General features: G+C 38.1%; 2 protein-coding genes across 4 annotated transcripts; both read left to right on the top strand.

Annotated features, from left to right (window-relative positions):
* Positions 1-5509: 5509 nt before the first annotated feature.
* LOC141835957 (chromatin modification-related protein EAF1 B-like) lies at positions 5510-21534 on the top strand. 3 transcript variants are annotated; one of them, XM_074723368.1, is made up of 23 exons: positions 5510-5924; positions 8657-8850; positions 8931-8985; positions 9080-9177; positions 9282-10716; positions 10796-10915; positions 11110-11361; positions 11621-11773; positions 13257-13337; positions 13504-13564; positions 13644-14230; positions 14309-14371; positions 14671-14722; positions 14813-15006; positions 15328-15381; positions 15483-15563; positions 15960-16097; positions 16181-16297; positions 16583-16683; positions 16802-17020; positions 17126-17513; positions 18747-20196; positions 21242-21534. In XM_074723368.1, the coding sequence occupies exons 2-22, from the start codon at positions 8762-8764 to the stop codon at positions 20127-20129; spliced, it is 5721 nt and encodes a 1906-aa protein (XP_074579469.1). In that variant the 5' UTR covers positions 5510-5924; positions 8657-8761; the 3' UTR covers positions 20130-20196; positions 21242-21534. The 3 variants fall into 3 exon arrangements, with proteins under 3 accessions (XP_074579469.1, XP_074579470.1, XP_074579468.1); XM_074723369.1 differs by having other exon boundaries at positions 15471-15563; positions 16595-16683; XM_074723367.1 differs by having other exon boundaries at positions 15471-15563.
* A 1591-nt stretch (positions 21535-23125) lies between these two features.
* On the top strand, positions 23126-25620 carry LOC141835597 (putative glutamine amidotransferase GAT1_2.1). Its single transcript, XM_074722986.1, has 4 exons — positions 23126-23231; positions 23311-24044; positions 24645-24851; positions 25271-25620. Exons 1-4 carry the CDS (start codon positions 23126-23128, stop codon positions 25505-25507), a joined length of 1284 nt encoding a protein of 427 aa, XP_074579087.1. The 3' UTR covers positions 25508-25620.
* The last annotated feature ends 722 nt before the right edge of the window (positions 25621-26342 follow it).

The following is a 26342-nucleotide window of genomic DNA, read 5'->3' as shown; positions in this document are numbered from 1 at the left end:
CATGTGGTTTACTTCCTTGAGGAAGATCCATAGGTTCTTAAGCATGATTTTACAAGATAGAGTCAATCTCAGATGTAATTGTTTCTTTCTATTGATGTCCCTTAGAAGAGCTTACTGTTTCGAGTAACTTTGGAGATCATTTTTCAATATAAAAGTGATAAAATCTATTCCGAAGGATTTTTTCGCTAGAGCTCTTTTATTTCGTCTTAGCTCAACCTCAATTGGTTCCTCATTATCTTCTTCCTCTTGTGTTTCATATGCTCATTTTGAGGAGCTAGCATCCTCTTGGGTCTTATACGGAAACACATATTCGAAGAACGAGATATTTTTCGATTCAATAATTGAGTTCTTATATATCTCCGGTATTTGAGATCCATACAAAAAAACCTATTGACATTGTTGTTATGTGCATATCCAATAAATATGCAATCAATAGTTTTAGTCCTATCTTGATCATTTTTGAATCATGCACCAAAACTTTAGTTAGACACCCCCACACTCGTAAATATTTATAGGATAATTGTCTTCCGTTTTATAACTAATAAGAGCTCTTATTTATTTTCTTGCAGGGTACCTTATTTAAAAGGTAATAATTAGTTATCAACACAGCTTCCCCCCATATGTGCTCTAGTATTCCAGAGCTCAATAGCAGAGCATTTATCATCTTTTTCAAAGTACAATTCTTTCGCTCAACAACACTAGTTTTCCGTGGAGTATAAAGAACTTTTGTTTCATGTTTGATCGCATGTTCAACGCATAACTCAGCGAATAGTGATACATATTCACTACCTCGATTACTTTGAACCACCTTAATCTTTCTATTAAATTGGTTTTCAACCTCATTCTTATAAAGAATAAATTTTTCTATAGCTTCATCCTTATTTTTGAAAAGATACACATAATAATATTTTATATTATCATCAACAAAAGTGATGAAGTACTTATTCCCATCACATGTCGATGTGCCTTTTAGATTGCACATGTTGGTGTGGATTAGGCTGAGTGACTCATTACTTCTTTCAACCTATTGAAAGGATGACCTTGTCATTTTCGCTTCAACATAAGTCTCACATTTCTATTTCGAGTAAAGGTGAAATGTAGATATGCTTTGCATATTAATTAATCTATGCAACACATCCTAATTAACATGTCATAGTCTACCATACCAGAAACATAAAAACTCAAGCATATAAGTAGAAGAACTTTTATTTTTATTAACTATGGGCCTAATAGCCATTACACTGAGCTTAAACAACTCATCAATTACATAACCTTTTCTTAAAAACTTTCCATTCTTGGATAGTATAATCTCGTCTGACTCAAAATATAGTGGAAGCAATGCTTGTTCAAAAGTGATCCAGATACTAGATTCTTACGAACCTCCAAAACATACAACACATTGTTCAAAGTGAGCTCCTTGCTTGAGGTTATCTTCAACACAATTTTTCCTTAGCTCATGATATCCGAGGTTGCTGAGTTCTCTATGAACAACTTGTCCACATTTACTTCTTTGAAGTTGTGGAGCAGCATATGTTGCAGCACACATGTCTAATGGCACTGGTATCTATTCACCATTATCATGGGTTTGAACCCATCAGGTTCAGCTCGGAGACCATGCACAGAGGTCGTCCATTTCTAGTCTTCATTTAGATTTGCTTTATGCCTTTTCTTCAGGTTTTTGCACTTTGAAGATTTATGACCAACTAGATCATAATTGAAGCACTTCCCAGATAATTCTTCTTGCTTACGACTCCTCTAGGCCCATCTTGGATGATCTGAGATTCTTTCATTTTGAACTTTGGTTGTGGTCTACCATGTCGGCTTTCACAGTAGCATGAGAGAACAACTTTCTCTCTATTGTCTTCTTCAATGCGAAGTCTAACAACAAGTTCTTTCACGTTCATCTCCTTTTATTTATGCTTTAGGTAGTTCTTGAAGTCCTTCTAGTCGAGTGGCAACTTCTTAATGATAGCAATCACCATGAAGGTTTCACTTGAAACCATGCCTTCTGAGTGAATCTCTTTCAGGAACACCTGAAGCTCCTAGACTTGATTGAACACCATCTTGTAGTTAAGGAATTAGTCCACGATGAACTTCTTGACCTCTACATCCTCCGTCTTGTACTTTTTTTCCAGAGACACCCACAACTTCTTAGTCGTTCCCTTTGTGCTATACACTATGTACAACGATTTGGCAAGACAGTTAAAGATGTAGTTTCGACATAGAACTCAGAATGAGTCCATACCTCTACTGCATTGATGGTTTGGACATCACTCGCATCCTTAATCGGCTTGGGAGGTTCCTCAATCAAAACTGAGCTAGATTCAGCGTGATTAGGTAGAAGAGCATCTTCTGCTACCACGGTTTGAAGATCAACCTAATAAACTTCTCTGGCTTTTTCCTGTGGTTGATTGAAACATTTCCAATTGAGACGGAGAGGGTTGTCACACGTTGAGTCTGTTGCACCTCAATTGCTTCCGTGACCATTGCAATAGAAATGAATCTATTTTAAGATTGATAGATAATCTTGTTGTCGAAGATTACGAGAAAAATTACTGAACCAAAATGAATTCAACTTCAACTTTTCTATTGGAAGACTTAAGCAGATAATCTCAAGTTGTCAATGAGGCTAATTTGATTGAGCTATTTGAATGCTTCCTAAGTTATAACAGTAATGGCTGATAGGTCCAATTACCCGAATGCTCCCGAATCTGAGTGGGAAGTCAGGACTCAAAGTGCTTCCAAGTCTTAGTAGGAAGGCAGGAACAGTACAGTGAGGCCTGAGTCGGGCGAGTACTTTAAGTGTTGAGTCACCGAGTACTCCCGAGTGCCTTTAGGTTGATGCTGAGTGGTCGAGTCATCGAGTACCGAGTCAGGTGTGAAGTCGCTCGACTACCAGAATTGGGAGGAAGCATGCCCAACTGTTGAGTGGAATGCCAAACGCCGATTCAAGAGATAAGTTGCTTGATTATCAAGTGTTGCCCGAGTGCTAAGTGCTCGGACGTGGAATTCAGGTGCTTGGGAAAGTACTCGCAAGTGAGTTTCCGAGTGCTCAGAAATTGAGATGCCAAGGTTTGCGTTTAACACAGTCTCCTTAAAATAAATTCGCCCCACCTTCGGTTTACTTTAAGGTTGTCGTGGTCATTTGTTTTCCAAGATATAATGGAAAACCGTGATTCACACCAAGCACTAATGGTCTTAGTGAATAAAGTAGGTATTCTTCCGAGCAAGAGATGTACGATAGAGAGAATTAGAGCGAGAGGAACATAGGTGATGAAGATCTTTTTGCTATAATTTTCACTCCTCCTACTCAAGATTTAGCCTCCTTATATAGGAGTGTCTCTCCCTTTGGTTGTGTTAAATTGAGTAAAGGCGATTTATGACTGTTAATGTCCAAATCAAAATGCTATTGTTGGCCATCAATAATCGATCGATTACAGATTCATGATTGATCGCCTGATTAATTATTCCGTTACACTCTTGAGCAAGTAGCAAAAAGAAGGTTCAATTAGTAAAATATTGATTGATTCAATTGGATAAATTTTGCCTTAATTAGTTCAACATTCGACATACATATATCGTGCTAGCACATGAGTCAATTTGGTTCAGTGAAATCTGAGCCTTGGATTTGCACCTCATGGCACCACACACATGAGAGAGAGTTTCTCTCCATGTATTTGTTCACAACTCACATGAACATTATAAGCCAACTATTTAATTATAAAATTCTCAATGTGAAACTAAAATTAGAGCCATCAATTTGGATTAGGCCCGTTGAGTTGATCTGCCTCGCTAAATATTTTTAAATGGATTGAGTCAATATTTTATCAACTCATTTTAAGATGGATCCAGATGGGTTAGGCCACCTGGGCTCGCGATCCACGTGAGTCGACCCTCGATGGGCTTAGGTTGGCCCGCGGATTGAGAATTTTTTTCCTTCTAAAATTTAAAACAAAGTGAAAATTTTAATGAGCTCGTGGGCTTAACCCACCTAATCTGCAATCAAGCTAAGCTTAAAATTTTTATATATATATATATATATATATATATATATATATTATTTTTTTGTGGACTCGTGGGTTTAACCCACCTAATCCACAATCCGTTTTGAGTTGGGTTGGGTTGAAATTTTCCTAGCTTGTCTTGCCTTGCCATATGATGGATTTTTAATATGTTGACCTAGTTGACTATACTACTAAACTTTCATGGAGTTTGCTACATACAAATCGACCAAATCACATTGAATCCTCTGATCCCTAATTGTAGTAGTAGAAAATGATTGAAGGGATCAATTGAGGGGGTAAAAAGGTATCGGGACGGAGACGGCTAGGGGCCGATGCTAATGGGTCGATGAGGGCAATGCGGTTGTAGAACTTGGCGATGAAGATGATAGCGTTGGCCGGCGCCTCAAGGCTCTTGATCCACTACAAGCAAGGGTGGATGGTGCACCCTTCGTTACAACACTTGTGTGGTACACGACAACCATTGTAGCTCATCCTTGTCGTTACCTCGATCTTGATCTCTTCTACGGGCAAGAAACAGAGCAAGGAGTGATGAATCCAAATCACAATCAATGGGAAGGAGGCAACTCCTATAAAGAGGTTACCGGGGAGCTGGACCAGCTTGTAGTGGTTTTCATTATCCCGTGACGGAAAGGTGGTACCTTTTTGCACCAATGTACCAAACTGATATTCTTTTTCACTCGACGAAGGAGGATAAATTTGTGAATAATTGAAGCGAAACATGGTACTTGGGAAACTTCAAAATCAGGGATCCGCGAAGTGAGGGTGATCGAGGAGGAAAGAGTGGCTCGTGGTGCTCACGGACTGTGTCGCCACATCTTGAGGCCGAGGGATCTCGATGTGAGCGTCCATATGGAAACTGTTGTGCAGTGCGGGTTTCTAATTCATGACATATGAGCAACTACATTGTGGGTGCTGTTAGCCACCGTTTTTTAATATTTATTTATTTTTGAATAAAATAATAATTTGAATGTTAAAATTATTTATTTATTTAATCAGAGTTTTTTATAATAGATAAATTATTTTTTGAATGTTAAAATTAAATTTTACTATAAATTTAACTGAAATTATTTTACGTTAAAGTAATAGTATTAGACTAGTTTTGGTTAATATTGATATAAAAAAATTAAAATTGGAGATCCTTTTATATACGTTTTTTTTAATGATAATAGACACAAGTATCATTTTTTATTTTTACCTTAATATTCTTATTTAAAATTTAAAATTTAAGATATTAATTTTAAACTTTATAGGCACCCTTATAATTATCGATCGTTCTGAATTTTTGTTTGATCTAATGCAGATTCCAGATCCATCGATTGGATCCTCCAAATCCGGATCGGTCAATTTGCGTCCAATTCGAGTCAGGCGTCCGGTTCGGTCAATGGGGCCGAGCTGATTGAATTCGACCGGACCACCCCTGCGCTCTTACATCTCCTTGTCCAATCTTCCCCTACGCGACCTTCCCCTCCCTCCTCCGCTCTCGACTTCGATCACGAACCCTAATAAGCCTCGATTCCAAGAACCCTAACTGTTGTCCCCGTCCCGGCGATCTCGTCGTATTCTTCCTTTGGTCGAGCGAAATCTTAGCATTCATCTCGACCTCTGTTGGTGCTTCCTTCCGTTCATCCCCGCATCGAGCCCTAACCCTAGCCTAGCCTACTACCTGCCTCCTTGATCCTCCGGCGAGCTCATTCTTCGCCAATTACCTCTTTCTGATGCTTTTAGATTTTACTATTTTAGTTTCGTGCTCTGACCGACGTCAGAGAACGCTGTTTTCTTCCTCCCTCACCATAGGGGGACGAACATCGCCTGCTACGCTTGTTCGGGGATTCCCTTTCAATTGAATTGTTGTAATCGTTGCGCGAAAGTGACTTCGAGCTCTTCAATTTGCCTGCAAAGGTACTACTTTTCAGTCTTGCCGTTTTTTCGTGATGCAAATGACATTGTCTTGTACTTGTAAGCTCTGAATTGTTCTTTTTAGCATCGATTTAATAGTTGGTTAGTTCCTTTTCGTGTGATTCAATGTTTTTGCTACTCTTTGCACGTGTGTAGTCACTTGTTAGGTGAGCTCTCAATGTGCTCTACTTGCTGTCAGCAAATTTACCCAGGAATATCAATGTTGCTTATGTGTCCTTAATCATAATACATGGGTTTATATATGCATTCCATTTACAGAGTTTTGCTTCAAGAGAGGATGCCTAGGGTGGGAATAAGTTCATTGATGCTAACTTCCTTGTTGCTTCTGGAAATTTGCCCAGATTGTCTTTCTCCATCATTTCAGTTTGTATTCTGCTATTTGTCCACTACCTTTTTTTTTCTCCTTTATTTGATAATAACTGCTTTCAGTGCACAAATCAAGATGATTGTTTATGTAAATACATGTTATGCTTACTTAACAAATGTATGCTATGGACACACTTAGTGGGATTCAGCTAGTTAGACTTCAACATAATTTTGTCCACTATAGTGGAATTGCAGAAAGATTAAAGTTTCAAAGAATATAAAAACAACTAAAGACAACGTTAACGAGGAAGGAAATTGAAAGAAGGCTGTCTCTTTACAATAATGCTTGGAGTTAATTTTTCATTGGATTTAGCCTCTAGAGAACACTCTGAACATGGAAAGTTACTCATTTTGGTCTTAGACTAGGGAGGATGAACCTATCAATCAAGAGTGTCCATAAAGAGTGGGTTCTATTGGTGTCTAGTCCATTGCCTAATTTACAGAAAGCTGGGGAAGAGAGAAATTTGCATTTCCAAGGACTCTTGATGTTTAGATTATTCTAATATGGGCATGACGCGAGGTGGGCCATAAACATCCAATTCATGTAAGAGGTCTTTTTAATCCATCTACAAATAGAATTAAGGCGGCAACATAGCTGCTGATGACCAACCTTACGACTGTTTGTCATGGAGTTGAATTGGATGTATCCCCATAGCCGATTTGGTTAGTCATACACATTTGACCAAAACAATTCTTATCCTCAAGGAATGGTGTAGGAGATAGGGATCCAAATTACCTAATGACCACTTGTTTGCTAGTTTGTGCCAAAAAACTGCTGAGAACGGCTTTAGATAGATTAGTGGTTATAATTTGCTTTCTAGATATCTAACCAAGATGCACTTGAGGTTGGATTCTGATCTCCGTGTCCAGAAATATCCTCCATGTGCACCTCATTTATGAGATCCAGTTTATGTGATCGCATTTGTTGATAATCAATTTATCATCATAACCAGCCATTAACCATATATGAGAAGAAGGAATAGTCAACAACAAGAATACTTCCTGTAGGTGATTTTTATCACCTACAGGTAGTATGCTAGGTGATTTTCTCTTACTGGTTTGTGTCAACTTGTCTTAGTTTTGTAATATGTAAATGTGACCAAAATATTCCCACTGGCTAGGTAGGGAATATTGATTTTTCTCGATTACCTTATTTACCATAGGTTTTGCTTTAAAAATCTGAAGAAGACTTAAAAAACACTATTTGTGTGAGTGTGTGTGGGGATAAAATGTTAATGACTATTTTCACCTAGTTTAGTAGTAGATCTTCTGAGAAGTTCTGGGAATGTTACCTTCAATATTTATCTTGGAGCCAAATCTCATCCTGTAAACTCTCTCTCCCAGTTTGTCTCAATCTCATTTCTTGTCGATGACTTAACTGTTTTATTCAAATATCAGTTTTTTTTTCTTTTTGACCAATTGCTGCACTTTAATTTGACCATCTGAGTTGCAATAGCATTATAACTTTGGAACTAAAATAGCAGGTGTCAGAAGAAACAAATAGTAATTTAAAAGTATGATTATTAGACGAGTATATTGATATTACATTTCTAATATTTTATCATCTTCACAATGAGAATATTAGTTCTATAATATATAATTGTATAATTGTTTAAGCACAGTTTTCACATGACATCTGAAACAAAATTCATTGTGCATCAAAGTACATTTCTAACTGTTCAAAGTTTTAAATTTATCATCATGTTTGCTTTATTGAAATTGCTGCTGGAGCTTGGCTAATATAGTAAGTTTTGAAGCAGCTTCATTGCTCTCTTATTGGGTTGGAAATACATGGGTTTGTCTTGAGAACTTAAACTTCACATTCCTTTTATGTTAGCTTGATAAGCCAAGGATTGATGTAAAGGTACAAAAATCATGATTATGCCCAAATAGCATACTAGAGCTACTTCTTGGTGTATCAAAATGTTGTAAATTAATAAGAAAAATGCATTGCAACATCTCCAGAGGAGGGCTTTAGTTTGAGGAATTCAATTTTTCCATCTACCATGCCTCTGCTAATGCTATTTTTTATGTTCATGGATGAACCTTGTATCTTTTAACTTCTGACTTGCCTTTTCAGGAATGATTCCGATAGACATAAAGTATAGGCACATGTGTAACTTTAACCTCACTCTACCTATACAGAAGGTCACAAGTATATGTTAACTATGAAACAAACTCATGCTCAACTTTATATTTTTCTTTTATTAGCCGACCCCACTTAGTGGGATAAGGCTTGGTTGTTATTGTGGATGTGGAAATGGACATGCACATTGTTTGTTTTCTCTCTCTTTGTTTCTTTTACTTCCATATTTATTATCATTGCTGACTGTATATTTTTTTTTCAGAAGTAGACCAGCAAATGAAATATTGGTTTAATGATGTATTAGCATCAAATGCAAGTATGGGCATAGCCCAGGATATTCTCTTCCAGTAGATTAAAGCACAAGGCCATGGGAGGTGTTGTAGAGTGTGGATTTGGTGTAGACACCAAACTCTCACCAGGCCATGCAGAAATTGAGAGGGCTCAGGCTGAGCTACAGTAGGTTTTCACTGAAAGTTGTTTGGGCTTATTTAGTTTTTAAATGCCTTGGATTAAATTTCATCATGTGCTAACTACAGGCACGAATCTGAGATTAGGGAAGAGCGAAGAAGGGAGCTTGAATTTCTTGAGAAAGTATTTCCAGATTAATGTCTTAATTCTTATTCAATTGTCATGCTGATCTTTTCTATGCTTTTCTTATTTAATTGACTATTTTTTGTTGTTGCAGGGTGGAAATCCCTTGGATTTTAAATTTGGTCATGGAGCTTCTGCCAGTGTACAATCTACTTCTTGTACAAACCAACATGCTGAGCCATATGTTACCAGGTATTGTTCCTCAGTCAATGTGCATAAGACGTGTTTATAGTAATAATCACACAGTTGTTTTATCGAACTATTTTCCTTTTGTTTCTTCTGGTTTTGCTTGACAGTGAAGCTAAAGGTAGTTTCACATTGGCTGCTTCTCCGCATGGAGATTCAGTTGAAAGCAGTGGGAAACCTGGTGGTTCCATGAGTCGTGAAACTAATATTGGAGACAATTTGTTGCTTTTTAAACGGGAAAACAGCAAAGTTCATGGAGAGAGATATGCCAAACATAGAGGTAAAAGAGGTAGTGTTGCTCTATTGGAACAATCATCTCAAGTTGGTGTAAATCATAATATGAAAGAAGTAGATGACTCTATTATCGTCCGACCTGGGGCTAATGGCCAAGCATATGCGCGGCGTAATAGATCGAGAACAACTCGTGATTCTGCCAATTTAAGTTTGACTGATGCTGCTTCTCGACATGGCAACAAAGCTTCTGTTGCATCGTCAAATGCACCTGCATCGAAGGATATAAAAGCTCAGGATAGTTCTTTCTCATCCATTTCAAATGCAAAAGATGAAAACCAAAATTGTATTCTAAAGGTTTCGGTGGCAGATGATCGAGCAGATATCCCTTTAGATATGGAGCAGAATAATAACATTACCAATAACATGATTGTAGATGAAATGCCTGAGGAAGTGAAAGAAATCAAGATAACTGAAAATATGCAGTTAGATGACTCCTATATTCAACATTCATCTATTCCTGAGAATAAAGATACCTCCTGTCAGTCTTGTGCTTTTACTGTAGAGGATGGTCTTATACCAGTTGGTTTACTTTCTACTACATTGGAGTCTAGTGTAAATAAGAACACACTTGATGTTGGAAATATCAATGGATTTGGTGCTCATGATGAAACTAAGATCATTTTTGACGAGGATGACACAAGAAATAAGAATTTTGTTGAAGATCCAACTAGCAAAAACTTACATTCAGATTCTATGGACGAAAATACTATTGCAAATGGTGCTGTTAACAATGAAAATCCTGATGATGAGCAACCCTTGATGCTAAGGTCAGCAAATGGTAGATCAGGTGGAGATGTTAGAGACCAGACAATCTCTGAACAGTCTCTGCTAGATGCCAGATCTTTAAAAGAAGATAACGAGGCTTTCAATTCTGATGCTCCCATTAATGCTAATAATGCATCTTGCTCAGTTCAACTAAATCTCAGTGACTTGGTTGTTCAGGAGAAAGATAATGCTTCTGATAGTAAAACTGAGATTGTAAGTGAAGTCACACCTGTTACCAACTCAGAACCTGAGAAACTGAATGATGAAATCATATGCGAGTCAGCAACAAAAATGGATATTTCTTCAAGTCAACCAAGTTTTACAAAAAGGGCAGATACAGGGTTGTTACTTTCCTCAGTGGCTGGGTTTCCAAAGGTCATTCTTGATAACAAAAGTTCCTTGTCTACCACTTACCTTCAAACTTCCACTTCAGATCAGAAAAAGGCACATGAAGATGCTATATTAAAAGAAGCTCAAATAATAGAGGTATAATCCAGATGCTATGGTGCATGTCAAATTCATGAGATTATTGAACTAGAAACATCCAACATATTTGATTCCACAGGCAAGGCTTAAAAGGGCTGGAGAACTACCTACTAGTAGTGTGCATCTTGAGAAGCATCAAAAATGTCATTGGGATTTTGTGCTTGAAGAAATGGCATGGATGGCAAACGATTTCATGCAGGTATATAGGGTGGGATTGCGTTGTCATCATTTTGTTATGGATTCAACCCTGTAGTCTTATGGCCGATAAATTGGTGATTGCATCTGCATTTATTGAACCTGTTCCTACTCTTCCACTTGTTTTGTTTTGATATTTTAGATAAGTTTGGTGTCTTTATGGTTGGTTTTGATGTTTCTTGAATTAATTGTAAACAGGAACGATTATGGAAAATTACAGCTGCTTCTCAAGTGTCTAGGTTGATTGCTTCTTGTGGTCGAGCTGTGTTCAAACAGGAAAACTTACTGTGCAAGCAAAGAAGTACAGCTAGAAGTTTGGCTAGGGCTGTTATGGATTTCTGGCGTACAGCTGAGCTTATTTGTAGTGACAAGTCACCTAATGCAAGAGAGTTCAAATCAGATAGTGTTAGGCCGTCAAATGTCAACGAGTCTGATGTGGAGAAAGGGCAGGTTTGAATTTTAGTTCTACATCCTATTTAACCAACTTCCCTTCTTCTTCAATTCATTTATAGAAATACCATGGTAAATTGGTTGAAATAAAATGCTATCTCATAGTAAACTGATTCTGTCTGGCCAAAGTAACATCTTGAGCTGTATGATACTGATTATCCTCTCGTTAAGCAACATTCTGTTGCTTTGTAGATGCTTAAAGCAATATGGTGTTATTTTTATAGATATATGATATGTCTTTTTCTTCTTTTTTTGGCAGATTCCACATTCTGTCATGCATTATGCAGTTAGGTTCCTGAAACATAATGGTGAGGCATCATGTCACTCTACCTTGGTCGAAGCACCTACAACGCCTGACTTCCCAAATGGTCCAGGCATTTTGATAATACCTTGGGAAGACAAACTTTTAGAAGTATGGACTAAAATCTTTCCTATCACATTCAGCATCTTTTCTTTTGGCATTTTGCTGTTTGATCTTAGAAATTGCTTCATATCTATGGTACTGATTGGTTGAGCGGTAGTATTCTTGCAAACATCCTGCCTCATGTTGTATCACATGTCATAAGGGTTGTAAGATTCATCTTAAAACCATTATATAAAAAAGAAAGATGAATCCTCTATTACATGGTATTACATTAAAGGTGAGAGTCAAATGTAGAAGTCTTGCAAAAGAAATCTTATAGTACAGAGACTCAAAGTTGATGTGGAGGTGCATTTAACACTTGTTGGAAAAGGAAAATAAGTCTTACCACAATGAGACTTGGGGTTCAATGAGAATGTAGTTGATGGTCGCTTAGAAGTAGGATTTAAAATATCGAGTCGTGCCGAAATTTCGGTCTCGGACCGGAACGATACAGTTTTGATACCGTATCATACCGTGCTGGTATAGTTTCGGTATTTTTAAAATATAAAATATATTAACTAAAGTAAAAAATTTAATCTAAATATTTAAAAATAAAAAATATTTTTTTAAAAATAATAAGATAAATTTACAGACTTTAATAAAGTCTATTTAAATTATCTCCAATTATAGTTAGGAATTGATAATTGATTATTAAAATCTTATTAAATCTAAGTTTACAAAAAAAAAAAAATAAAAGGAATCGTGACTGGCCACACGCGCGACCAGCGCGCGGAGGTGTTGTCGGGCCCACGCGACGGCTCTAGTGGCATCGCCGGGCTCGTGCGACGCCTCTAGTGGCGTCGCCGGGCCCGCGTGAAGCCTCCGCTGGCGTCGTCGGGCCCGTGCGAAGCCTCTGATGGCGTCGCTGGGCCCGAGCGACGCCTCCGATGGCGTCATCGGGCCCGGGCGACGCCTCCGATGGTGTCTCCCGGTTGGAATGCCTGTGCTAGTGCCAGTCTGTAGGCGGAACGAAATTTTTCGCCAGTATTGCGTGATACGACTTGAGATTTCAATCCATGCTTAGAAGTACTACTACATTGAAATATTTTCTTCTCCTCTCTTTGTATAGTGTCACTTTTTCCTCCTCTTCATCTCTTCAGTTGCATCAATGCTATCGGCTCAGAGTTGATGATGAAGGTGAAGTGTACAATAACTAGGCTATTGTTGGAAGTTATTGAGGATCAAATCTGCCACTGTCATTTGATTTCAAATTTTAATCAAATGTGATAGACACTAAACTTTTTATCAGAGTGACATTTCAAACTCAATTGTTTTGTTATGTGTGATGATCTGCATACTACATTGGATATTATTGTTGTATATTTTTTAGGATGTACATACTAGCTAGTAGAAATATTCAAACTTATTTTAGGATTTTTTAACACAATCTTACAATTGACTTTTCCAAAATTCTTTGATTCACAATATATAGTTCAATTTGAGAACCTTGCATTTGATTTTCATCTCATACTTCCAATGGTTTGCCTTGCAGGAAAATATTTTCTATAAAGTTCCTCATGGTGCGATGCAGGCATGCAGAGAATCTGTGGAAGCCCAATTGATGCATCACAAAGTAAGTCCTTGTTGCTTTATGTTGGAATCCTCTTAAGTTGCATAGTTCGAACTTAAGTATGCTGTTAGGCTCATCTAACAAAATCACCAGCAATATTCTTTGGCACTGTTACATCGAATTTCAAAAATACTCGACTAACACAAATGTTTATCTTTATCTTTCCTAGAAACTTGCTAATTCCGTGCATCAAGAAGAGTGTGAGCCTTCTCTTTGTAATTCAATTGCAGGTGACCATTTTTTACTTTCAACTGTTGTAATTCGATATTATTGTGCTGAAGCTCATACTGTCATGGTATCTGGATATAGGTGGACCTGGAGAGGATGCATATGAAGAAGAGGAAGGTGAAACTGGCACTTATCTTCTGCCTGGAAACTTCGAAGGTGGCCTATTATCAAAACTTGCTCACAAGAAAAGAAAGCATATGCAGCAAAATTCCAGTGCCACAAGGCACAATGAAGATGGTACATATTTTTCTTATGAACCTTGCTCAGAATACAAATCAGGAAATCAACCTTTTATATTGAATGGAAAAAGAAATTCAAGTACTTTTAATGTGGGTTCATTTCCAACAAAACGTGTGAGGACAGCTAGTAGACAGCGATTTGTTAGTCCTTATTCATCTGGAGCTCTTGGACCATTGCAAATGACTAGTAAAACTGATGCATCTAGTGAAGACACAAGTTCTTTCCTAGATGACCAGAGTTCATTACATGGTGGATCTATGGCCAGGAAAAACACCGGAGTTGATACTACTGTAGACTTTGATAGGCAGTTGTCATTTGATGGTGAAATTTCATCCAAATCGAAGAAAAAGAAGAAGAAACCAAAGCATTTAGGGTATAGGAATTCGTTAAATATGGGTGAGCCTGGCCTTTTGGTTCTTCCTGGAAAGGTAAAACTTTTTCTGTGCTTGACCTTTTTATATGTATTTTTGTTAGATAATTGCTCTTACTTGTATGTATTATAGCAGGGTCCAATTCGATCATCATATGAACAAAGGTTGCAAACTGATCCTTCAATTCAGCATGAACAGGTACATTTGGAATATGTTATGCAGTATGCTTTACAATAATGCTGCCTGATGAAAATGGAAGGATCATCACATGAGATCCATATGGATTTTATCTTCTCCAATAATATTCGATTATGGAGCCTCATATTTTTCCCCACCAAATTTCTAGATTCTTTTGTCTAGATATGTAGTCCATGGGAGCTTCAATATTATCCCTAGTGTTTATAAACTGTTACCAAGCCCCTTGATTTCCATCAAGTCATTGCACGGTTGTAGTTCATTTTTCACACTAATTGTCTATGCTTCATTTTTTATTTCAGAATTCTAAAAGGAGAATGGAATCTCAAAATTTTGATTCAAACGGAAACACGGGTAAGTCCTTTTGATTTCCTTAAATTGAATATTGAAATTTTGGCATGTGAGTTTCCATACAAGATATTTTCTGTTTCATGATTGCAATAGGTTTTGGGCAACATGCTGCTAAGAAGCCTAAAGTATTGAGGCAAATGATTGAGGCATCTCCTGATGGACTTGTGCCTTTTGCTGGGTCATTGCCTTCACCGGTTGGTTCCCAGATGAGTAATATGTCCAACTCAAATAAGCTTATCAAAGTTATTGCTAGCCGGGATCGTGCCAGAAAAAGTAAAGCACTAAAGGTACAATATTTGCCTTTTTAATCATTCTGGTGAGCTTTGCTTGAAGTATAGTAAAATTAGATGATGAGGGTCACACTGAGTATTATACATATATAGCTTTTGGAACTCCATTAGCTATCATTGGCTTCATCAATGCTTTGCCAAAATTAGTTCCTGTGGCATCTGACTGGTTAAACCGAAGCTATTTCTGGAACAATAAATGTAGAAATCTGCTAGTCCTGATCGTTAGAGATATGCCTTGAAATTATATGGTTATATTCATATTTATCTTGACACTCTGCTTTTTGGTTACTGAAAAATTACTGTGTTTCCATGAGGCAGATGGCTGCTGGACAATCTGGACCTGGAAGTCCATGGTCAAATTTTGAGGATCAGGTTGCTGTTTGTATATTTTTGAATTGTCATTTCTACTTGTAGCATTTCTTCCCTTTTTTTGTGAACAATATATACAATTTATAAGTCAGTGCTTGTTTCAGGCACTTGTTGTCCTTGTCCATGATATGGGTCCAAATTGGGAGCTAGTCAGTGATGCAATGAACAGCACCCTCCAGTTCAAGGTGGAATATTTAATTGAATCCCATCATAATAACTTGCATGGGGCCATTTTCTATGCTTATTTGCTGTTATTGCTTTCAGGTTTTCCTAATTAAGAACCAAAATTTTGTATGATATTTTGCCCTTGAATCTTTCCATTTATTTTATTTATTGCTTGCATGGTTACCTTTTTATGATGTCTATAGATTTTCTCCTACTTCAATGAGTTTCGCCAATCTGTCACTATGTTAGTTCGAGTTATTTAATGCCCTTCTTGTAAATGTAGTATATGTTTGGTTCATTTCGAAATATCTTTGTTTGGTTAATTCATTTTATTCAGTGAAATTTATTTCATTGTGAATATTTAGTCTGCCCACCTTATGCACTGTATTGATGGTACTCATGCTTCTATGTATCAGTGTATATTCCGTAAACCCAAAGAATGCAAGGAACGGCACAAATTTTTGATGGACAAAAGTGCAGGTGATGGAGCTGATTCTGCAGAAGATTCTGGCTCATCACAACCTTATCCATCCACACTGCCTGGCATTCCAAAGGCAAGGCTTCTGGTTGCTTATCCTTTACTATGTTTCTGCTTCTCCCAGCTAGTACATTATTGATTTTTTACAATGTATACCAGGGAAGTGCACGACAATTGTTTCAGCGTCTTCAGGGACCAATCGAAGAGGATATATTGAAGACTCATTTTGAGAAGATTATTTTTCATCGACAGAAGCTTTCTCCCTGTAGTCGCCAGGTCGTTATATTGATCCATCTTGCACATTTTGATTTCTGCATTAGTAACTCTGATATTTGTTGGCTTTTTAAAACTGGTTTTCTCAGTTATCCATTGTATTCTCAAGTTATTGCAACTTAGATTATAAAATTGCAATGAGCTGACGTTTAAAGTGTTTTATTTATTTATTTTTTTTGTATTTACAAAACTTGCTAGCAGATTTACCAATTTTGTTTTTTTTTCTGACTAGAACTATTGCTTTCTTTACAAAAGCATTCTATCTAAATATTATGTTTTTGTTTGAAGATTGGTAATCAGGAACCAAAACAAATTACTCAAGCTCATAGTTCTCATCTTGTTGCTCTTTCCCAAGTATGCCCAAACAACTTGAATGGAGGGATCTTAACGTAAGATAATTTCTTATCTGCCTTTATGTTTGTCATTTTTGCTCAGTTATTATTCATTCTTTTTATCTAGACATTTATTTGCTTAATTATTTCCTACATCTCTTTGTTGTTTGTGTAGGCCATTTGATTTTTATGAATCAATCTCTTCAAGTCCAGAAGTCTTTTCACTTGCATATCAGGGCTCTCACACTGGTAGCTTAACAGCCCCAAGCCATCAAGGTCCTGTTTCTCCTGTCCTCCCTACATCAAATGCTAACACAATTTTACAAGGATCTACTGGCCTAGTGCTAAGTAGCAGCTTACCCTTAGCGTCTGGGCCGTCTAATCCTTCTTCTAGGTAATGGGAATTGAGTTGTTTTGGTGCTTATGGTGAACTATTTTGAATCTCATGTGCATCCATCTGTAGCTCTAGTGCTTATAGTATTCATACTTGTTGCTATAGGGAACCCCAGAGGTTTGGTGTGCCAAGACCATCCACAGTTTCTGTTGATGATCCACAAAGAATGCAGCAATATAGCCAAATGCTTCCAGGAAGGAATCATCAGCAGCCTAATGTGTTACCTGGGACTTTACCTATGGGAGTTGACCGTGGTGTTCGAATGTTACCTGTTCCTGGTGGTATGGGGCTGATGTCTGGGAGAGGAATTCCGATGTCGAGGCCAACATTTCAAGGAATAAGTTCCCCTGGCATGCTGAACCTGGTTACGAGTGGAAACATGGTTGCAAGCAGTTCACATGGGATTCCAAACTCAGTCAATGTTCATCCAAGTGTTGTATCTAGCCAAGGAAACTCAACGATGCGACCACGGGATCCCTTACAAATGCTACGGGTGAGATTTTCCATTATGGCTTTCACCATTTATCTCAGAAACAGATTTAGTATAACTTGCATTTCTACAGTGTGTATCATACACTCTTTGAAAAGAACTAATTTGCCCAAAACAACCATTTTCCAATATGAGCTGCAATCACCATGACAAAATTAATGCCTTTGTGTCAACTCCGTAGCTATTCTGTTCATCATTTTAAATTCATATTTTTATTGGACATGACTTATTATCCTGAACAGACAAATAGGAAATAATTTGTACACTTGAAAAATAACTGCCCAGCTTTACAATTACTCTTCACTAATTAAAAAAAAGATCAGTTCGGTACACGAAACTTCCGCCAATGTGGGGTCCCAAAGAAGGGTCAGACCACATTGGATCTATTGTACACAGTCTTAACTTACATTTTGCAAGAGGCTATTTCTGCGACTTGAATCCGTGACCTCACTCTTCACTAATATGGAAAAACATTTTTCTGAATTGATTTGAGTGTGTATATTCAACAAGTTATTTTCTGTTCCATTATTTCCGTTAGTGATCATAGTTATAAAGTTTAAGTTTCTATGCTTCAATCATGCATATTATTAAACACCATTGGATTATCACTTGTGTATTCTGTTTTTCTTCATTTTAACAAAATTAATTTATCAGTATATTTTTTTCATTGGTTGTCATACAATCGACATGATCTGTGTTCTATTGAAATACATTAAGACTAATGAGAAGACACTTTAGCTCATGTAATTGCAGTGATTTGTATTCTAGCTTTCAAATTAGATAATTCTTGAGGAATCTCTAGAAAGGCAAACTGAAACAAGGATTCGAGGAAAACAATGTCCTTGGCATATTGATACTTTCTTTAAACATAAAAGGAATATGGTTAAGAAAACAAGACCACTCATTAAAGAAGTAGAGAAATTAAAATTTAGATGTGAAGTATGCTTCTCATGGGACAATCTATTAACTTGTGAATAAGAGATTACTTGGTTTTATGTTAGCTCAAGAATGAGTTACAATAGTTTACTTAATTGTCATTGTAACTCGATTCATCTTAGAACTTTGAACTTGAATGATTTTTTTACTGTATAATGATTTTAAACGTTCAAAACAGATGACCAAATTTGGCATCTCAATATACAGATAAAATATGGTCCAGAAATATCCTTAACCTTTTTTGTACAGTTTTTTTGTTGATGGTGATTAGCTTGGCTATTACAATTTATTTTTGTGTAGCCTGGTCAAAATCCAGATGAACACAGACAGATTATGATGCAAGAAATGCAGATGCAAACGTCGCCGACAAATGGGCAGTCTGTATCTCCTTTCAATGGCATTAGTACTTCCTTTCCTAATGCAACAACAGTTCCTGCATCAGCTCAAACATTTCCAGTTCAACAACACCAACAGTCTCATCAAATGTTGCAACAAGCTCACATGCTTGGTAACCCTCACATCCAAGGTACGAGTCACTCAAGCCCTCAACAACAGGCATATGCCATGCGAGCTGCGAAAGAAAGGCAACTACATCAACGGATGATGCCTCAACTGCAACGTCATATCTCTGGACCAAATGCAGTACCACCTGCTCAAACTAACGCACAAGTCCAATCTCAATCACAGTCATCTTCTCCTGTGATTCCGGTATCTTCTTCACAAGGTCAACAGAAACAGCAAAACATATCAAGGAACCCACCATCTGGAATGACAAATCAGATAAACCAAAGACAAAGGCAACAGGTTCAACAAAATCAGTCAAGGCAACCACAGCAACAAAGGCAACCCTCACAACAGCAGGCCAAACTTATGAAAGGACTAGGCAGAGGAGGCATGTTAATTAATCATAACTTATCAACAGATTCCTCTCAAGTTAGTGGTTTTTCAGCAGCCTCTAAGAACCAACTTTCTGATAAAAACATTTTGCAACAAAGCCAAGGCTTTTTTCCTGCTAGCTCAGCTCTGAACTCAACTTCAAACCAACTTGGAAATCAAGCAAATATCTACCCTCATTCACTTTCACAATCTACGAAGCAACTATCACCAATTTCTGACACAAGCAATCAAGGCTCAACTCAAAATTCACCCAGCAATAGCATGTTAACACCTCAGCAAACTCCTCTTCCATCTGTTTCTCTAGTTAAACAACATCAACAACCTCAACATCGTTATTTGAATCAATCTCAACCTGGCATTCAGAGAATAACAATTCAGCAAAATCGTCACATCAACTCTGATGATAGGACACAATCATCAACTGACCAGTGTCCAAATGTTCAGGTGGTTACAAATGCATCAAGTGCTCAGTGTACTGATTCAGTGTCTGCTGTGGTTTCCTCTTCAACTCGGTGGAATCCAGAGCCATTATATGATAAGGTTGCACCTAATCCAACAGGATATGCAAGCTCCAAACAGGAAACTGTTATGGTCAGTGACAATTTAGTGCCTTCTTCAAGCCAGGGTTTACCACATCAATTATCAGGAGGTATGTCAGTGCATGGTAATACCAACGGGGGACAGCGGCAGCAGCAACAGCAGCTGCAGCAGCAACAGTTAAAACATCAACCTCAGCAACAGCATGAGCAACAGGTTTCTCGGCATTCAGATTTGGGAGCTGGGTGATTGAGTATTGTACTTGGATCATCCATTCCAAGACAGCCCCCAACTCTTATGTAGCTCTAGTGTACAGGTAAACATTGTAGAAGATATTCAATAATCATTTTTGTAAATTCAAGCATCCATGAAGTTTAGCCGACCACACCTAGTGGGACAAGGCTTGGTTGTCGGAAAGTATTCATGAAGTTTATGCTCATAACATGCAGTTCTTTCCTCTTAGACTAGTTGTTCTAACAGATTGATACCAGAAGATAACATTGAGCCAAATACTACGGGATCATCTAGTATATATATTTTTTAATAGCCAAAGGACTCAAATAATCCAGCTAATCATAAATCATACATCCCCGTTATGTTGGTTGTGGCTGATATTTTATATGAGGCCATATTGTTTGTTCTCCATGGGCCATTTGACTTTTTTTTAGTTAAGAATTTATGCATCCTCTGTTTGATTTAAGACGCTTCACTATGGTTAGAATTGCCCTCGGGCTTTGTTGTTGCTTGTTAGCTGTTGAAGTCACAGCCAGCCTGGGTTGACAATTGGGTACAGTTTAATCCATATTTGGGTGACACTTTTTGCTAGAACAGTCAGATTATTTGCAGTATAATGCATACTGTACCTTGTTATCCATGACTACATCTAAGCATGATCTATGGTTGTTCAAAGATTGCTAGTGGTTTGCCCTTTGCATGGGAACCTGAATGCAGTTGAGATAGGATATACTTTTACCAGTCCATCCATATTGCTAGGTGCCTACAAATTTTTTAGAACTTGCTTTAGCATATTATCTGATCAATGCTGTCTGACTAACTTGGAGATTTGTCATGATTGTCTGATGAAGTTTACTTTGGAAGATTTAGAAGAAAAATATATAGTTAATTTAAGCAGACTGTAATAAGCATGTTAATTACAAATTAACATAAATTGACTGAACTAAAACTGACTTATCTTAGATGCTGCTGCTACGTGAATCAATTGAATCACTGGTATTATTGAAGTTCTTAATGAAATTCATATTTGAAATTATCATGATCCAGAATGACTAGGAGATGTGATTTTGTTCTCTTATGTGAAAAAATTCCTTATTTGCTTTGCCTATTTTATTTCCATTTTGTAGATTTGCAGGTAGTGAAAGACGATGAACGCTGCCTATGCTCTTTTATTCTTATTCAGTGTTCAGTTGATCAAGGGACAGGTACAATTTGCCTTTTTTTGCCTAGGCTTCAGGCACCAACCTGATCAAAATCCTCTAGCATGCAGGACAGTATGGCTGTCATTGTAAGCCAAATTTCTTTTGTAGTTATGAGTTGTAATTGGGCATTTAAATTAATTTTGTGCCCATCACATTCTTGTTCATGTAGCTCAGTTGGTGGACTTGCTTCCTGAATGCAAATGAAAATTTGTATAGAAGTGCCTGTCCATTTTCTGCTGAAATATCTAGTAATACAAGTTGGTGTTATAAAAATAAAAGCCGCCTCTCAATTGTTCAGGACAGAATGTTCACAACATCTGTAATCTCCTATTTTTTTCATCATTGTTCAGATTTCAACTGTACAGATGTCGAGCAGCCGCAATGATTTACACTGGTGGTTAATTCTGCGCACTTCAGGTACATGCTGGTCATAAATTTCTCCGCTGGATGTAGGAAGGATTAGCTTGTTCATATGACTCTGGTTTCCATTGATACCATCATACATTTAATTGTTCTTACATAACTGTGAGTAGATTGCACTTATTTGGGAACTACTAAGTCGTTGCTGGATGTGATAGATTGGCTTGTGAACTGATTGATTCAAATACCAATTTTACCTCCTAAAACAAGGAGACTCTATCCCCTCCTAAAATTCTGTTTTAAGATTTACAACATTATCATCTTCTACTTCATTTTCTGACTCAATTTCTAGAGTCAACATAGATAATGATTTAACTGAGCTGCATTCTCCTATATGTTGTGTCACTTATCTACGCTGTTCTGAAAATGTAGAATCTCCCATCTGTATGACAATTTACACGAAATCTTGCATACAATATTGTCATCTATCAAGCAAGCATATATTGGATCCAATCACGATAATCTGCCAAGTACGTCACTAGTTCAGTTAACTAATTTAATTCTTTCTGTACATGCAACAATCAGAACTGCAGGTTTCATCTCTGTTTTTCTTTAGTAAGTAATTCACCATGTTCTTCCTCATTGCCTCTTCTACAACTATAACATTCTTTTTCTGTAAAAGGTGGAATTTATCATCCTAGTGGTCATACATGATCGATCCCACGATCATCTATGAAGAGGTAAATTAAAAAGTTACAATTGATCACGACGGAAGAGAATATTGTCTCGATTTTGTTGAAATTCAAATTCTTATCTTCTTTTACAAGTCTTTTGTGTCGTAACCAACTCAACTTGCTTTGGTTGTGTATAAATTTTTCCTACTACTCAGTTATGTTATGATTGTGTATGAATTTACAACTTATGTAGTGTATCTTATAAAGAAAATTATATATATATACTTATATAAATCCTAGAAAATGGGTAATTTTATTTTAACAATTAGTTTATTTTTGACAAACAGTTTGTAATCAGGAAAACTAGATTTCCAGTCAAAATGAAACAAAAATGGTTCGACTTGAAAATAGTAGCTAAAATCTTTATTTTTTTTTACTATACTAAAATCTTCAATCTAAAATTAGAAATAGAGCTTTTAACGAATCATGTCCTATTTAGACCTCTAAGAAGGGGCTACCTTCTTCTTCGAACTGAATGCTACATTCTGCAATTACTTGAGCAATTGGATAGTCGGCATATTCCGTCGCACCTCCACCGTCTGAGCTTCCCCACTCGTTTCCAAATCCGGTAACGGGGCGGCTCGACGTGGCATGAACTGAGTAACGTTTCCAAATCTAGTATTCATCTTCCATCTATAAATACTCAACCCTAATAGCGGAAGGTTAATTATAATTAGGCAGCAACGAAGAAGCGAAGCGGGCAGAGCACATTGCGATGGCGATAGCGCCTTCCTCCGATTCCGCTCTGTCCAAACTCCTCCCGCGCGTCCTCATCGTCTCCCGCCGTTGCGTCCGCAAGAACAAGTTTGTCGATTTCGTCGGTGAGTCTTCTTTCTTTGTAGATCGTTTTGTCGATCCGATGTTTATCGCAAGATTGCATGTGGATCGGTCTTGGAAAAGGGGAGTACCATTTGGATTTGATCGTGGGATATGGAGCGGTGCCGGTGATCGTGCCGCGGGTGGCGGGCGTGCACTCGCTTCTGGAGAGCTTCGAGCCGATCCACGGCGTGTTGCTTTGCGAGGGCGAGGACATTGATCCCTCCTACTACGCGGCGGACGCCTTGGGGGATCTCTCAGCCGAGGAGCTCGACGAGATCAGCCGCTTGCACGCTAGCGACGCCGCCGTGGACCGCGAGAAGGACTCCATCGAGCTCCGCCTCGCCAAGCTCTGCCTCGAGCGCAATATCCCCTTCCTCGGCATCTGCCGAGGTTCGCAGGTCCTCAATGTGGCCTGCGGCGGAACCCTGTACCAGGACGTGGAGAAGGAGCTCCGCAAAAAGAGCGGCATCGGGACCGCCGTCGAGCACATCGACTACGGCGACTACGACGGGCACCGGCACACGGTGCGGGTGACGGAAGGGACGCCGCTGCACGAGTGGTTTGCGGAATCACTGAAGCCCGAGGAGATGACCATCGCGGTGAACAGCTACCACCACCAGGGGGTGAAGCGGCTGGCGGAGCGGTTCGTGCCGATGGCGTCGGCGATTGACGGGTTGGTGGAGGGTTTCTATGACCCCGATGCTTACAATCCCGATGATGGCAAGTTCATCATGGGCTTGCAGTTTCACCCGGAGCGGATGCGTCGGCCCGGATCCGAAGAGTTCGATTACCCTGGCTGCCCCAAGGCTTATCAGGTACATCAATTACATTTATTTACATTCTGCTGTACTTTACCTTGATACAATTACATGGAATTTGGAGAATGGTGTTAATCTCATATAGTTTTGATAACAATTTCTAGGATTCTGACTGTATGTTTTTGATATGCATCCATTGTTAAGAAATAAACACAATCAACTCAATTCCATACTTTGAAAACATAAATATAGCAAACAGACAAAGATTAAACAAAGATGCACTTTTATTATGTTGTAAATTTATTTATGGTCATATCTATTGTCGCGTTTGAAACAATTTCTTTGGATTTAGTTCATGCTACTCTAGACATTGGAGGGTAGAATTTCTTTTCCAGGCAGATGTTCCCTTGTGATACTCCTGCTAAGTCACTTCAATTATAGAATATGACATCATTTTCTGAGGAATTGAACAAGCTATAGAAATCGGTAGGATGTTTCAGTGTGCATTTTAGTATGCTTCTGCAAATAACTCATCTGAAATAGAAATGAAAATTTTTCCTGCTTATAAGTAGAATATTTGATCCTGAAATTTTCTGGAAGACGTTGGATTGCAAGGAATTGTATCCATTTTTTAACATGATATTTTTCTTCATATAGGAATTTGTTAAGGCAGTAATCACATATCAAAAGAAGGTCAATATCTTTGCAAATCTGTGCCATGCCCCCAAGGCTAATCAAGAATTGGAAAATAAAAGAAAGATCATTGTGAGGAGTTTCTCACTCGCGAAAAACTTGTATGATGCTAGGCTTGATATGCCACCATCGAAAGAGCAAGATCTTGAAGCTGGAGCTGAATTCCTTGAGGTACTTATCCATATTGAAGCTAAGTAATAGGACTGGCAATTTAACATTTCTGATAGCTCATTTGATCCACGCTATAAGATGAAAATGAGATAAATATCTTTATCCACAAAATATCACACGTGAAGAATGCGAACAATAGTTTATACTCTTTAGATCTCATCTCACCATTTCTTTCGCATTATCATCAAAAGTTCATTCTATCCCAGTCCTTTTTCAGATTCGGAAGAAGGATAGTAAAACATAGCACATCCCTTCTTGCATCCCTCTTGGCTCATGATGAGAATGAGATATTCAAATCCTGAACCTCTGTTGTCCCTTTGTTGTATATCTTGTAGGATTGACATAAAGAAATTTAATTCTATGGACAAGCTAATGGAATTTAGTTCTAACTCTTCGTATTGTTAATTCTTTTCTATCAGTCAAACATGGCGTTGAGCTTGCAGCAAGAGGAAAGGCTGAAACAAATGGGTGCAACCGTGAGAAACTCCTCATCCTACATGCAAAAGATGAAGATGAATGCTGAGAAGGCGGCGATGGCAAGGAAAGTAATGCAAAAGATGTCAATAGAACAACTATCTGAATTGCTCTCCTTCTATGATATGATGGGGCAAATCTGTTCTGATTTGTTGGAGAAGAAGTTGAATTCCACTCCATAAGAGGTACTCATCCTTTATACAATGTATGTCACATTGTAACTTTAGCTTAACATTCTTTGCCAATCTTTGTTAGTTGTCATTGTGCCTCCATCTCCGTCTCCCTTTTTGCTGAGGGTAGCTTCAAATATTAGCTAGGGATTGATTTGTTTATCTATCTTTTTGTGGAGAAAAAAATATTTGGGTCAAAGATCCACCAGTTGCTGTAGAAAATCAAGATCCGTTATGCAGCAAGATGATGAATGAGATAGGGATTGGTCAAAGATCCTCTATCATCTTTGTTCTGATAAAGATAATGGTCATTGGGTTGGATCCATATCCAATCAGTCCATTCCATTTCATGGTAGGGGCAGTAATAAAAAATGATACACTACACAAAGTCTTGACATAAAACGCAACATGATAGATGTGGCAGTCCACGTATGCCATACCACGTGGCTTTTTCAGCTGAACAAAATTAGGACGAAGAGAAACCCTTGTTCCTCCTCTGCACCCGTCGAAATCTTTTTCCCTCCTCTATGCCCGTCGTAATTTCTTCCTCCTCGAACGTGATCGCCACCACACCTTCTGTTGGTGCCCCGGTTGGTTTTGATATGATCAACCAGGTTAAGTTAGGTCATGTGTTGTTCTAATTCCTCTGTTAAATTTGTAGGAACTTAGGTACAGAGGAAATCGAGCGTAAGACGTAGCAAACGAGAAGGGTTGCACGGGTAAGTGAGCCGACGGACTCGGTGCAATCCGAGGGACGTAGAAGTTACGAAAGAGTACGTTGGTGGAGCATTGCTCTAATAAGCCGAGAGGAAGCACGCTCGATGGCCGGAGTCGGATTCGAGTAGCC

This window comes from Curcuma longa, chromosome 10, assembly GCF_044706935.1.
Source record: "Curcuma longa cultivar G26 ecotype Majalengka, Jawa Barat chromosome 10, ITB_CL_G26_1.1, whole genome shotgun sequence".
In the NCBI taxonomy this organism is placed as follows: domain Eukaryota; kingdom Viridiplantae; phylum Streptophyta; class Magnoliopsida; order Zingiberales; family Zingiberaceae; genus Curcuma; species Curcuma longa.
The sequence above is the reverse complement of the archived record's forward strand: the minus strand, read 5'-3'. Positions and strand labels throughout refer to the sequence as shown.

Coding starts and splice junctions, on each gene's coding strand:
- LOC141835957 (XM_074723367.1), top strand. CDS start 8,762: ATGGGAGGTGTTGTAGAGTGTGGATTTGGTGTAGACACCAAACTCTCA. Junction 11,774..13,256: donor GGGAAGACAAACTTTTAGAA/GTATGGACTAAA, acceptor TTTGCCTTGCAG/GAAAATATTTTCTATAAAGT. Junction 16,098..16,180: donor CACTGCCTGGCATTCCAAAG/GCAAGGCTTCTG, acceptor AATGTATACCAG/GGAAGTGCACGACAATTGTT.
- LOC141835597 (XM_074722986.1), top strand. CDS start 23,126: ATGGCGATAGCGCCTTCCTCCGATTCCGCTCTGTCCAAACTCCTCCCG. Junction 23,232..23,310: donor CAAGTTTGTCGATTTCGTCG/GTGAGTCTTCTT, acceptor GTCTTGGAAAAG/GGGAGTACCATTTGGATTTG. Junction 24,852..25,270: donor CTGGAGCTGAATTCCTTGAG/GTACTTATCCAT, acceptor CTTTTCTATCAG/TCAAACATGGCGTTGAGCTT.